This window comes from Theileria orientalis, chromosome 4 (assembly GCF_000740895.1).
Source record: "Theileria orientalis strain Shintoku DNA, chromosome 4, complete genome".
In the NCBI taxonomy this organism is placed as follows: domain Eukaryota; phylum Apicomplexa; class Aconoidasida; order Piroplasmida; family Theileriidae; genus Theileria; species Theileria orientalis.
Window position 1 is genome coordinate 1,739,068 of NC_025263.1, and position 13,516 is coordinate 1,752,583.

At 39.7% G+C, this 13,516-nt stretch overlaps 7 protein-coding genes across 7 annotated transcripts; 4 read left to right on the forward strand and 3 right to left on the reverse strand.

The window, feature by feature from the left end:
- Nucleotides 1-6: 6 nt before the first annotated feature.
- Nucleotides 7-2,072, forward strand: TOT_040000777 (uncharacterized protein; the record flags this gene model as incomplete). Its single annotated transcript, XM_009694416.1, has 2 exons — nucleotides 7-126; nucleotides 534-2,072. The coding sequence occupies 2 exons, from the start codon at nucleotides 7-9 to the stop codon at nucleotides 2,070-2,072; spliced, it is 1,659 nt and encodes a 552-aa protein (XP_009692711.1).
- A 49-nt stretch (nucleotides 2,073-2,121) lies between these two features.
- On the forward strand, nucleotides 2,122-6,486 carry TOT_040000778 (uncharacterized protein; the record flags this gene model as incomplete). Its single annotated transcript, XM_009694417.1, is given in 11 exon segments — nucleotides 2,122-2,233; nucleotides 2,395-2,536; nucleotides 2,557-2,639; nucleotides 2,648-2,780; nucleotides 2,809-2,856; nucleotides 2,887-3,642; nucleotides 3,847-5,469; nucleotides 5,478-5,513; nucleotides 5,748-6,212; nucleotides 6,296-6,409; nucleotides 6,414-6,486. Coding segments are annotated over 11 exon segments (3,585 nt in total).
- Nucleotides 6,487-6,610: 124 nt separating this feature from the next.
- Nucleotides 6,611-8,406, reverse strand: TOT_040000779 (uncharacterized protein; the record flags this gene model as incomplete). The annotated part of the gene is made up of 8 exons (XM_009694418.1): nucleotides 6,611-6,732; nucleotides 6,846-6,955; nucleotides 7,032-7,129; nucleotides 7,311-7,457; nucleotides 7,583-7,777; nucleotides 7,846-7,923; nucleotides 8,047-8,175; nucleotides 8,335-8,406. 8 exons carry the CDS (start codon nucleotides 8,404-8,406, stop codon nucleotides 6,611-6,613), a joined length of 951 nt encoding a protein of 316 aa, XP_009692713.1.
- A 344-nt stretch (nucleotides 8,407-8,750) lies between these two features.
- On the forward strand, nucleotides 8,751-10,112 carry TOT_040000780 (uncharacterized protein; the record flags this gene model as incomplete). The annotated part of the gene is made up of 3 exons (XM_009694419.1): nucleotides 8,751-9,287; nucleotides 9,441-9,720; nucleotides 9,925-10,112. The coding sequence occupies 3 exons, from the start codon at nucleotides 8,751-8,753 to the stop codon at nucleotides 10,110-10,112; spliced, it is 1,005 nt and encodes a 334-aa protein (XP_009692714.1).
- Nucleotides 10,113-10,578: 466 nt separating this feature from the next.
- Nucleotides 10,579-11,718, reverse strand: TOT_040000781 (conserved hypothetical protein; the record flags this gene model as incomplete). The annotated part of the gene is made up of 4 exons (XM_009694420.1): nucleotides 10,579-10,901; nucleotides 10,999-11,038; nucleotides 11,188-11,350; nucleotides 11,501-11,718. 4 exons carry the CDS (start codon nucleotides 11,716-11,718, stop codon nucleotides 10,579-10,581), a joined length of 744 nt encoding a protein of 247 aa, XP_009692715.1.
- A 475-nt stretch (nucleotides 11,719-12,193) lies between these two features.
- TOT_040000782 (hypothetical protein) lies at nucleotides 12,194-12,593 on the forward strand (the record flags this gene model as incomplete). The annotated part of the gene is made up of 2 exons (XM_009694421.1): nucleotides 12,194-12,352; nucleotides 12,456-12,593. The coding sequence occupies 2 exons, from the start codon at nucleotides 12,194-12,196 to the stop codon at nucleotides 12,591-12,593; spliced, it is 297 nt and encodes a 98-aa protein (XP_009692716.1).
- Nucleotides 12,594-12,727: 134 nt separating this feature from the next.
- Nucleotides 12,728-13,347, reverse strand: TOT_040000783 (uncharacterized protein; the record flags this gene model as incomplete). Its single annotated transcript, XM_009694422.1, has 2 exons — nucleotides 12,728-13,195; nucleotides 13,321-13,347. The coding sequence occupies 2 exons, from the start codon at nucleotides 13,345-13,347 to the stop codon at nucleotides 12,728-12,730; spliced, it is 495 nt and encodes a 164-aa protein (XP_009692717.1).
- Nucleotides 13,348-13,516: the final 169 nt, after the last annotated feature.

The following is a 13,516-nucleotide window of genomic DNA, read 5'->3' on the forward strand; positions in this document are numbered from 1 at the left end:
CTAAAAATGGCATTTAACAACTGTAAGCAGTGGAATACAGAATTTAAAGACATTTACGGGATGGATATAGAGTACGTAAAGAATAGCGAATTTGAAAAACTAAAAGACATAGTAACAGTATGGGAAGTAAGTGAATAGAATGAAAAGAAGAGGGACAATAAATAGTGACAAATATAATAATAGTAATGGTAATTGTAGTAATACTAACGACATTAGCGTCAGTGCCATTAGTAGTATTGTGTAGCTAGTAGTATTGGTAATAGTAGTAATAATAGTAGCAATAGTAGTAACAGTAAAAGCAGTAATAGTAACAGTAATAATAACACTAACAGCAATAATAATATTAAAAATAATAATGATTGCAATAACAATGATATTAGGTAATAAGGCTAATATCAAAATCAGATATCAACATAGATGACTCATTTGAATTCTTATCAAGTAATGCAACTATGTAGTATATGGAGAGTATATAAGTAGATATGGAATATGATAATTATGATAGTCAATAATGGAATTGATTAGGTTGTAAGTTGATTAATGGACATATTGGAAGGGAGTTTGATGAATGCGTGGAGAAGGGGTTGGCGAAGGCAAATTTACTATTTAATGAATTAGTACACATATCATCAATACTTAAGCAATACTACATACCATCGATAAAGTGTAACGCTAAAGTGGTAAATAACAGTAACATAAACGGTAATATTACTACCAATGTGAACAATAACGGTAATGTTGCCAGTACTGGTAATAACGCCGTCGTCAATACAACAAATAACAATATTAAAGAGAATGATTTAAACCATATAACTAAAACCCCTAAATTGTTTAAAATCAATAGACCATTGAGAAACAACGTAAGTAGAACAACAGTGAGTACAAGTAACAGTAGTAAAGAAGGTACAGAAGATAATGGAAGTAGATGTAAAATTAAATACTGTAACACATATAAAGAAAGTAATATTAAAATAACTGGCTATGGAAACAACGATTATGCGTACAACGCAAGTTTAAAGTACATAAGAAGAAACGTACCATGCGTGATAATAAAAAATTATATTATTCTACATTTAATAAACGAAGGATCGGTGGGAAAGGTCTATTTGGCAATAGACTATAAGAAGAACGTGTACGCAGTAAAAATAATAACAAAAGGCGACGATTATCACACGTTTAACAAAATTAAGGATGAATTGTTAATAGCTAGTAAAATGAAACACGATAACATAGTGGAGACATATTCAATACTTGAAACAAATTCCAAACTATTAATATTTATGGAGTACTGCGCTGGAGGAGATTTGATAACATACATAAGAAGAAATGGAAGCATAAGTGAACAGGTGGTAAAGAAAATGTTCAAGATGCTACTGAGGTCCGTAAAGTACCTACACGACCTAAACATATATCACAGAGATATAAAGCCAGAAAACATATTACTGAAGCCAGTGAGTAGCGTTAGCTGCAACGGAAACATGAGTAACAGCGGTAACATGGTCGTAATGAATAACTGTAGCAAAAACGACGCAAACAGCATCAATGTGTGTAACATTGGAGGTAACATCATCGGAATTAACAAAATACTGACCAACTATGTGCTGAAGTTGGGGGACTTCGGAGCATCAGTTAGGGCGAAAAACGACACCAGACTCTACGAAACGGTGGGAACGATGAGCTACGCAGCACCAGAATTGCTGGAAGGAGTGTCGGGGTACTACGGAGAAAAGGCGGACATGTGGAGCCTAGGAGTGGTCTTGTTTGCAATGCTGTACGGCCAGCTGCCGTACACGACGCAGGAGGAAAGCGTCGAGGGCATACTCAAGCAAATAATGGGAAGGAAGTTGGCCTTCCCTAAATATAAAACAAGCGAAGAAGTGAAGCATCTCATTTCACTGATGTTGGAGATAAATCCACACAATAGAATTGGTCTGAAACAGGTGTGTTCGCACGAATGGGTAACGGGAAAGAGAATGGACATCGATCACGTAAAGGTAGTGGACCTTAAAAAGGAATCCATGGAAAAGGAAATAAACAGCACCCTGAACATAATAGTCGACGAAATAATATAAAAAGGTGACCAAAGGTAAATGTGTACTAAAATAATTTAGTAAATATTGAATGGGTTGGTGGTACGTTAGGAAACAGTTGGGTGACAAAAGTTCATTTATGTGGTACAACAAAATATATAAATCCCTTAAACTGAGCAGTTTTGTAAACTGCCAATACATATGTAAATTTTAAAAGTGAGAATAGATGAGGAAATAAAATAAAAATTGTAATTACATGGGTAAGCGGAGAAGAATGATTAAATTAGCGTATTTTTTATTAAATTTTCGACAATACTGTGTACAAACCCCTTCTAAAACTAATAAAATTAATAAACTTGTGTAGTTTACTCGAATTTTAATAAAATAACGAAGCAATGGTGGGGAGCTACTCACTTTAGAGTCGGAAGTAGGAATCAGCCGAGGCCGAATAAAGGATTTAAACTCAGCCAGTTTGATTCAATAGGAAAGACGGTTGAGTATTTCAGGTAATTGGGAAAAATTATAGAAGAAATAGGTGGTGGAAGCGCCTACGAAGAGGCAACATAGCAAATGCAATCAATTCGATAAAAAATGATGAAAAAAACATAGGTATGAAGTAATAAAGCACACATACGAATATAAACTTACAAAACAGAGTAAATGTGTCATTGTAGTTACATCGAGAGATATAGAAAAACTCGAAAGAGGAGAAGTGAAAATGCCAAAAAAAGATTTGTCAATCATATACAAGTACCTAGGAATAAATAATAGGCCTAAGGAGAAGAGGAGATACATATAAGGAAAAGTTGCCGCTAAAAGGGCAAAAGTGAGTATATAATCGTGTAAAAAACTTGAGAAAAATGCAAGAAGATGTTAACAGTAATCACCTGTTGATTAACATGGAAAACAGTAATAGAAGAAGGGCGAGAAGGACACCCTTGGGTTTTCCGATCTTCAGACAACGCAGACTTTCAGGAGAGTCGCAGGGCGAGGTAGAAGCGAATCCAGACAGACCAGTGGAAGTATGCCTGTACATAGCGCTAGTGTTCGTCCTAATGCTGATACTGGGATTGAATTTCATCCCCTGGGCAGAAACGCCGTCACTGCAAGGGGGCCCAGTGCTATTTAGCACATACTACACCTCGAAGTATAACCTGTGTCTGACCTACGAGGACAAAAATGCAGTAACCGGAGGAGAAGTGGGAGGAAGGGAGAAGGAGTGCATCGACGGAGACGTCGACATAACGCTGCTCTACAAGGACGTGGCCCTCGAGGGCTACTACAGAGTGTACGCAGTCTTCTCCTTCGAGCTGGACTACCAGGGCAAGTGGTACGCCCCGTGGAAGAAGAAGCACTTCTTCTCCTCGAAGAACAAAGATAAGCGCCTGGTGATAGGCCTGAGTAACCTAATACACCAGGGCACCATGAGAGCAACCAACGCGGAAGAGGCCCTAGAAAATATCTGGGACTACACATACTTGAAAAACATGAACGCAGAAAACAACAGCAAAGACGCGAGTGCAGACGATAGCGACATTGAAGTCGTCAACGGTAGTGGAGATGGCCACGTTGCCAACAGGAGAACAGAGACTGTCAGTGATGTAACCGTAACGTCTACGGATCACAGTATTAGTAGTGGTGGTAATAGTAGTAGTGGTAATAGTAGTAGTAGTGGAAGTATTGGTGGTGGTACTAGTACTGGTAATATTGTTACTAGTAGTGGTAATGTTAATAGTACTAGTGGTATTGGTAATAATAACGTAACAGCTGTTAATGCTAGTGGTAGTAATAGTAGTAGCAATGAAGCAGGTAATAGTAAAATAAATGACGACAATGGAAATAGCGACATTGGTATCAGCAACAGTAGTAATAGTAGTGACTATGGTATGACTATTGGGAGTACCCATGGAAATTATGTCACCGGTGCCACAGGGTTCACTTTAGACAGTACAGGTGACAGTGATGGTGAGACTGGGGGAGATGAAAGCGGGGATCTGATGGACGACGAGTACGCAAAGCAGCTGAAAAAACAACTCTTGGAGTTCCTAAACAATGAGCTAAGAGAAGACGAAGACGATGAGAGCATCGAGAGAGACATAGAGAAGATAATAGGAGCAGGAACAGGATCGGATATGGATTTGGTATTCGCAAGTGGAGAAGATAACGAAAGCGAAACGACGGAAGGAGTGACGCTGTACCTTAACTCCTTCGTGCCCAACTTCATAAACGTGAATAACATGTCGAGTAAAATGTTCAAAGGACTAACGAAGGGAGATAGCACGTATAACATATACAACGAAGGAAAGAGTCTGTTGAACAGCATAAGACTTAACACGTGGAACGAGTTCTCGAGCCAATTCAACGTGTACAACTATAACCTGCAGCTTAATTTGAAAGATAACCCGCTGGAATTATACCTGGCAAGTCAAAGAAAAAGAGGAAAAAAGAGTCGAGGAGGTAGGAGTGGAAGAGAAAAGATGAAAAACAAAGCGAAGTCGTTGAGGATGCTGGACGAGTTCTACCTCCTGAACCTGAGAAAGTTCGTACAAAACGAGTACCAGCACATATCGAACTTTGACACGTCACTGTTGAACATATTCAACGTATTCAAGACGATGAATCCGTACAGACACTATTTTAAGAAGAAGAAAACGGAAACGAAGGAAACGGAAAGTAAAACGAGAAGGGAGGAGTCGAAGCACATACCGGACGACGATGACGTGAAGCTGGACCAGGAAACGCTGAATAAGTATTTTGGACCAGTAGACTGGAATGCAAAGCCGTTAGAGAGTACAGCTGCTGACGCCGTAGCCGTCAAGACGGTTAAGAGTAGCAGTGAGACTAATAAAATTAAAACCATAAGAATTGGAGGTAACAGCGATGAGTCAGACTCAGCAGACGGTAAGCAAGAGAAGGAAAGTGGAAGTGGCAGTGGCGGTTATGGTGGAGTAGGCGAGTCTGAGCGCAGCACGGGCGCCGGAACAGGGCCAGCGAGCGGAGAGACGGACATAGAAGGGGCCATGTGGTGTAACGACATGAACGTGGACGTGACCTTCAAGGGAAAGGAAAAGAGCTTCAAGTCGCTGAGGACAGCAGCAAACGTGTTCCTGATCCTCTTCATGGCGAAGGCGCTGAGCGAAATAGGGCTCCTGTGGCGCCAGTTTGAAGTGGTCGAGTCGGCAGCACAGGGAAGAACAGTGAGTCTGATGACGCTCTCGCTGCTCAGCTTCCAGGACGTGCTGGACCTCTTCCTGCTGCTCTACCACGCAAACTCCTTCATCGACATGGCGCCAGGGTACCTGCTGATGATCATCTCGAAGGCGCTGATAATATGCATGCTCTACCAGAACCTGATCGTGCTGGTGTGGCGAGCCTCGCACTCGTACCACATAAGAAGAGGCTGGATGCAAACACAAAAGTCGTTTCTGCTGTTTTACAAGTAAGCAGGCTAGCTATGCTAGGGAAGGCTAGGCCACACCAGGCGTATTATTGTGTAGCAGATACGATAGTAGCTGTGTAGTAGTTATGTTATTGGTATTGGTATTGGTATTGGTATTGTTATTGATATTAGTAGTTATGGTAATAGTTACCCTGTTGTTAATTACGTAGCCCACTACTCATGGTGTTAGTTATGTAGGTAGCTAGGGCACCAGTTAGGTTAATAGTTATGGCGCTGCCTAAATGCTGAATATAAGCCAGTGAATATTGACACTGTAGGTACTACTTCACGTTCATGGGAATCGTGGTCATCATACTGTACTTCTTCTACGAGGCGTTCCCGTTCCTGATCGTGCTCTCCTTCTGGTCGTGGGTGCCGCAGATACTGCTCGACGTGTGGAGAGGACACAACAACTCGCTGAGCATGGCCTTCATCGTCTCCTCAGTGGTGCTGAAGATGTTCTTCCCAATATACCTGTTCTTCACGCCGACAAACGTGTTCACCGTGGACAAGTTCGCCTCAGGATACCTGGGACAAAATCGCAAACTAGTGTACATTATAACCTTCATAGCGTCAGTGCAGCTGATACTGATCGCAGTGCAGAGGCTTAAGGGGCCGCGCTCCTTCGTGAGCTGGTCAATTCTGCCGAAGATATACTCGTACGTGCGGCCGTGGTCGAAGATCATGCAGGACGACGACCAGGAGTGCGTGATATGCATGTACGACATAGTGCAATCAAACAGGTAAGGAGCTGAGATACAACAGTTAATGATAAGCTGATTCTAACTAATAAGATAGTTGACTCAATACCGACAAATGTGTGTAGGGACTGGTGTCTGACGCCATGTGACCACTTATTCCACACGAAGTGCCTTAAGGATTGGACGTCAATCAAGTTAGAGTGCCCTAACTGTAGACGGCCAATACCACCGATAACACAGTAGTAAAGGCCAGTACCACGATAACAAAGTTGTAAAGACCAATATTACCGATAACAGAGTAGTAAAGGCCGAGTAATATCGTAAAAATAAATAGACTCAGGACTACGAATGAGTATTACATGTTACGAGTATTGTATTGCACGTGTATTAGGGCTTATTTTATCATAATAGCAATAATGTAGCTGTAAACGCAGTGTGTATCACATTGACAAGGGGACGATGTACCGCTCCAAGTCATCTTCCTGTTTGTGGAACTTGAGAAGCTTAAATTTGAAACTGGAGTTAGGTAGCTGGCCTCCGAAAAGGTGATTCAGGCTTATTCCTGTCAAATGTTAATGAGAATATGATAGATAAATCGATGCAATCGGCGTTAGTGCAGCCAATAGTGGTAAAAGCTATTTAAGAGTGGGATCTAGTTAATTCAAGCAGCAGTACCTGATTGATGGTATTTGAGCAGAGTGTGGTTCGACTTATCCCATATCTTAACGCCGTCAATGCCAAAAGTGATAAAATTATCCAATTCCACAAAGCTATAAATTGGACCTCTGAATAAAATATGTATTCACAGATAATGGTATATATAGTATAATAGACTAATTACAAGTAAATAGGTATAACTACCCGTGCAATTTGGAGTAATTAACGCTAAAGTCGTTCAAGTTAACCGTTATCAAGTTGCCATCTTCGCAGGTGATATAGCAACATATGGAGTATTTGTCCTAAAAATTATTATTACTATTAGTATTAGTATTGCTAGTAATAGCATTGCTAGTAATAGTAGTAGTAATATTATTAGTGGCAATAGTAGTAGTAGCAGTAGTAGTAGTAATATTAGTATTAGAAGTAGTAGCACAAGTAGTGGTAGTCTAGAAATAACATTAACGTTGATGTTAAAGGTACCTTGTACATCTTAATAGGGTTCGAACTCAACTGCTTGGAGAGAACAGTGTTAACATTGTCGTGGTGCCAGAACCTCAAGTTCCGATCCCTTGATACGGATAAAAAAGATACCCTACCGCCGTGAATACCATACAGTAGATTGCAAACCTAAAATTAAAATATAAAAATAGCTAAACTAGGTCAATGATTAAAGAAATAATGTATATATGTGAACACAAAATGTAATTACTAATGTAATTATAATATTAATGGTGAATAGTAGTCAAGAGTACCGATAAAACGTGCGATGTGTGTCCCAAATAGTTTTTTAAAACCAACTTGTTACTAAATAGAGCCAATAAATCCACCAAACAAATATCTCCATTTGAGGAGGATAGTAGCAATTTTGAGTTATTACAGTCAATTTTGACATCAGTTATCTCATTGTAAAATATCTGCTCACAGAACAGCAGGTTTCCCAGCCTAACCTACGTGAAATTATGTGTGTGTAATAACGACTACGAATACCCCTAGGTGTTATTAGTAGTAAACACACCTGCCATACGTATAATTTCCCACTCTTGCTGCCACAAAATAGCAGCTCTCCCTCTGAAGAAAAGTCCAGAGAAGTCATCTGAAAGAAAGTCATAGAAATTAGGTAGATAACACACTAATTATATAAACTTATAATGAGTAAAAGTAGTGTGTAATGGTATATAAACGTAGATTGAATATAAATACTATTCATGGTAGATACGATTTCAGGCACGGAAGCTCTAAAAAGCTGATTATTAGCCAAAAAAACTAATTTGGCTTTGTCCAATTGCGAAATACAAAGTTGATTTTTAGAAATAACACAACCGTTTGAATTTGAAATAAAAGATTCCTAAGCAAACAAAGAGTCAGAATAACTGAGAATAAAATAAAGATATCAAACAGTAGCAACAGAATGAATAACAGTATTAGGGCAGTTATGAGGGTAGTAAATAGTTGTAATAAAAGTAAATAATAATAAATAATAAATTCAGAGGTAACTAGAGTTTACATTGGATATGGTCTCGCTTATCCGCCCATTCGAATCCAGGACGAAGATTCCTGACTTACCAACTCCAATCATTGGAACAAGCAACTAAATATATTACAAATAATTAAGGAATGCCATACAGATTTAATAAAAATATAATACAAACAATAAAATTGAGATTTTAATACAAATATAGTTATAGGTTTGTTTTAGTAACACCATTGAAGCTGCATCATATTAATGTATAATTTTTTTAAATTTTAATTGTAACCACTGAAAAGGATATAAAACATAATAAAAAGAGTAACTGTGTAATAATATGGTATATTGAGAATAAACGTGGTCTTAAAGAACGTAAACTGTGTAAAAATGAATCTTGACAGGGTGTAAACTAAAAAAATAAATATACTGATAAGAATATAAAAATAAAATGAAGAATGGATGATAAACTAGATAATTGTATAACAAATAAGTGCCATAATAACTGTATCACGTCCGTAAGCCTGTTCGAGGATAGAATAGTATCCGGAGGAAAAGATTCCACAATTTTAATACACCAAAAGGCAGAGTCGGAGCTAAAGTGCTTAGCAAGGTATAACCTGACGAACCTAAACGGACTAAAATGTAACGTAACGACCGTAGACTACAAGGACGATCTGATACTGGCCTCGACGTCTCTGGGAGTAGTGGACCTCATAGAGACTCCCTCGAGCATGAGCATCAAGTTCAACGCACACAGGAACTTGGTGAGCTGCGTGAAGTTCTACTCGGAAAACTCGATCATCACCTCGGGCTTTGACAACAAGGTGAGGCTGTGGGACCTGAGGAACCTGAAGTTCCCGCTCTACGACCTGATGGGCCACACAGCATCGGTAAACAACATTGACAGCCTGCCGTCGGACCGAAAGGACGACTACCTGGTCACATTCGGAGAGGGCTACGAGAAGATATTGTCGACCGGCTCAGACAGAACAGTGCGCCTGTGGAACGTAAGAATCAGTGTTGTAGTTATTTAGGAATAGGTAGTTGGTCATTTAGATACATGGTTGGTCGGTATACTGCGACCGATTAGCCATCATAGTTGTAGTGTTCGCAAATTACGAACGGGCTCATTGAAGCTGCTGTAGGTGAACGCGGGAACGCACACGGTCTTTAAAATCCCAAACGAAATGTCGCAAAACGTCGAGTCCTGCTGCCTTATCACGAAGGTACCGACACATGTGTTCGCAGTGGGCCTGGACAGTAACTATCTGTTGATTTACTCGTCGATGTCGAAAAATCACATATTTAAGCACTCGTTCGGGCGGAACGTGTCAGTAAACTGCATCAAGCACCACGAAGGACTGCTCTTAGTGGGAACGAATGCAGGGGAGCTGTGCGTGTTTAAACTGCAAGATGGATTCACGAGTCTAGGCAAAAAGAATGGAAAAGAAGCCTCTGAAACCGCCACTGGCGGAGACGAGGTAGCAGAGGGCGAAAGCAACAAAGAAGGAAACGCTATCAGCGACGATAGAGATAAAACTAGCTCCACTGACGAACCGGTGGGCGCCAACGGAATTGGCAACGCTATTGAGTGTAAAATGGTCGAAAAGATAACTTTCGTAGGCTCAGTGAACGACATAGTGGTCAAAAAGTCGGTGCCTGGGGAGTTCTTTGAAGGGAGTCTGCCTGAGGACGCTATAAACTTGACGCTGATCCTGGCCCTGGGAACGGAAGTCAGGCTGGGAAGATGGTCAACAGTGAAGTCGAAGGAGGCAAAGAATTACCTGGTGATTAAGCAGCTGTCGATAAGAAAATGAGACAAAGTAGATGAGGTTAAGGTTAATTTGGTACCATCATAAAAAATTGTATCTATCAATTGATTCATTCATTTCACTACTGTTTCTAGGGCCCTAGCACTAGAAACAGTAGTGTATCAGTAACAGTAGTATATCAGTAACAGTAGTAGTATTAGTAACAGTAGTAGTAATAGTAGTAGTAATAGTAGTAGTAATAGTAATAGTAGTAGTATTAGTAACAGTAGTACCAGTAAAAGTAGTATCAGTACCTTTAGTGTGTACCAACAACAGTACCAATATTGTACACAATAAGTAGTTGTAAATAAATAGTAGCCTATAACTAGTAATAGTAGTAACAGTAGTAGTAGTTATTTAAAGTGAATTAAAGATAATGAAAACAACACACAACAAATTAAAACCAAAAGTGAGATTTGTTACAACAACTGTGAACAGTTACAAGGTTAAAAATGAAAAACAAACAAGCAAATCAGTTAAAAGGCTGCTTCCTGATTAAAACAACAAAGTTGTCATTCTTGGTAAACTGTTTACGCAGCCTGATGGGAACCTTCTCAGCACTCGTGTGATTTATCCAAAGCTGACTGGCCTCAAGAATCTTCAAAATCGTCCCAGAACCCTCACGGATGTAATGGTCTAAGTGAGAGTAGCGTCGCTCGAAGTTGGAGCGGAAGTCAGCCCTACTAGGAAAGTCCATCTTCTTGAGAGGCTCTGAAGGAGGAGACTTGTCACTCCTCATCATGTTGTCACACAGCTGAGCAAGCTCGTCAAAGTTAAAGTAGCCATCCTTAGACCCTGTGAACGGTTAGAAAAGGTAAGAAAAGAATTCGAAGATAGAGTGAGTAGATCGGTGAACTGTGAAAACTGAATAATCGCATAACGAATAACTTACTTGAGTCACTAGAATTGTCGGCTTTGTAATCATTTTTATTCTAAAAACAAATAAATCAAATAATAAATATTAATTATAACATTAACAGTAGTACGACTAATGTCAATAACTGGTAAAGTAGATAGATATGTAATAAGTAAGAGAAGATAATGTAAAAAACAAGTGCCAAAAATCTAGTAAGTAAGTTACCTTGTCCCCAATGAGATAATCTAGGACTTTATAGTCGTCAAAGGTACTATAGTTTTTTTGAGATTCGCCTCTATTGAGGTACTTGAGTAATACATCGTTGGTGTTGTCGTAGTTATCTTCATTGGAAAAACTGAAGGGTTGATTTGTCCAACCTTCGAAACGACTAAAAGTAATTATGAAAAACAAATTAAATATGTAACGTAGCAATGTAGGTAGTAATAGATAGAAGATAGGCTAAGGTGGTAGTATAAGGGTGCGTTAGGAGCATCTATGGAGTAAATAGATAAGTAAAATAACAATGTGTGAGTATTACCTCATGTTCAAAAGATTGGGAGGCTGGACGCCACTTAAAGTCTGGTGAAGTCCGTTGGGAAGCTGGTTCAGGCCTGCGGTCGGCGAGCTTATATTAGAAAGTAGAAAGTCGGCCTCCTCATTGTTGTCAAAAGAGTGGTTGGCGTGGTCGAAGCTTAAAAAGTCCTCAAAGTTCTTCAAGTTGTAGGGATTTGAGGCGTTTTTAAGACTAGTCTTCATCGCAGAAATCCAAAATTAGCACTATTCGCAAAAGCGCAAAACCGGTAAACTATCGAGTACTATACAGATGTTTCAAAGTGTTTAGTAAAATTTCGCAATCCGATTTACATCAAACGCAAGTGTGTGACTTTATCGCAGTGATTCCACTACTATAGTACAGTACAGGTGAATAACTCAACTACTTAAACTAACTTAAAAATATTCAGAGTATTAAAGTGAAGGTAAGTTAAATTTAAAGGTTAAAGTGGTTAAATTTCAGTATTAAAGTGGTTGTTGCGATTAGCTCTGGAATACCCTGTCGAAGGTAAAAGGTGATAAAACTACTTTATGTATCCATTTTGGAAATTTAAATTGAGTGTGCAATAAAATAACATCCAATATTACTTATTTTAAATAAGAAATAAGTGAGTGAACGGGTGAAATGGAGGAAATATCCAGTGGAATCCTGGACGATGCACCCAGAGGCATTTGAAATATGGAATCACCAGATTCCTCAACGCTCAGGGCGAAAACTGGGACAGTTACAAACACTGGTGAGTACGAATTACTTGTGAATAATTATTTTAAACTGTACTCTGCGTTCACGCTTCTTCCATACACACTCCTGCCCCCGAAAGGGGCAACACCCATCAATGTGTAATATATACTATTTACAGTATTTATATTAGTGTTTTTTAAAAATTGCTGAGAATTCGAAGGAGGTGTGAGGTGTTTGTTAGAATATGGGCCATTGTTAGTCTATAGACCCCCAGCAGGTGACAAACAGCCGAGCATCTGAAGATTCCCACCTCGCTGTGGCTCTTATCGTCAGGGATGTGCAAGATAAATTAAGTTTTCCAAGTCCGTTGTTCCATCGTTTCCGAGTACCCGTATAAATCACAAACATCTCATGGAAACAGCCTCGGTAGTCCGCAATGAGCGTTAGTGAACCAGATAGCCGGCTGATGTCGACATAAAACAGGCAACACGCACTAGAGACGTCCGAAGCACGTAATGTCAATAGATGAAATTATATTCTCTGTATCTTGTCCGCAACGACCCTCACTGACTTCCTCTCCAGCTGCGTCTTGTTGAAGCCCTTGTAGTCGAACTCGCAGTCGTGGAGGTTGGCTTGCCTGTGCTGGCTGCAGAACACGTTCTCGCACCTGCAGGAGAAGCCCAGAAGGCCCACCAGCTTGTTGCAGTGGTGGCACCTGTCCTTCCTCTTCACAGCGGCCTCGGTCGCCTGGCCCTCAACCTGGCTGACGGCGGCGGGTGAGTTCCCGTCGGCAACGGCGTCGTTGGTTATGCCAGCAGAGGTTGCAGAGTCGGTTGCGTTGACATCTGAGGCGTTGGTCGGAAGCTTGTTTGGCACGTTGTTCGAACTCGAAAGTTGCGATTTGCGCCTCAGGTGTTCCCTGTAGCACTTAGAGCAGTAGTTTTCGTTAGCAGGGCTACCGCAAAACCCACAGTTATTTTTGCACATTATAGGCTGCCCCTAAATAAAAATTAGTGATAAATAATAGTCAATAGTATAGGGATGTAGTTAAATAAATATTTGCGATAATCACTTAGAAATCGCAAATAAATCTGCAAAAAAAATATTTATTAACTAAATTTTACCGTAGGCTCGTCTCTATCCGTAGTCATTTTGTAATATTGAGTCAAACTACTTGTTGATGATATAAGTATAATTTGTTACTTATTTGATAATAATTTACAAATATTATTACTTCAGAAGTAGTTACAAAAGATTGTTGATTTGAAAGGCCTCTAAAAACAGCAACCTTTATAACTATTTGGAGCTAATTTTAGTTGG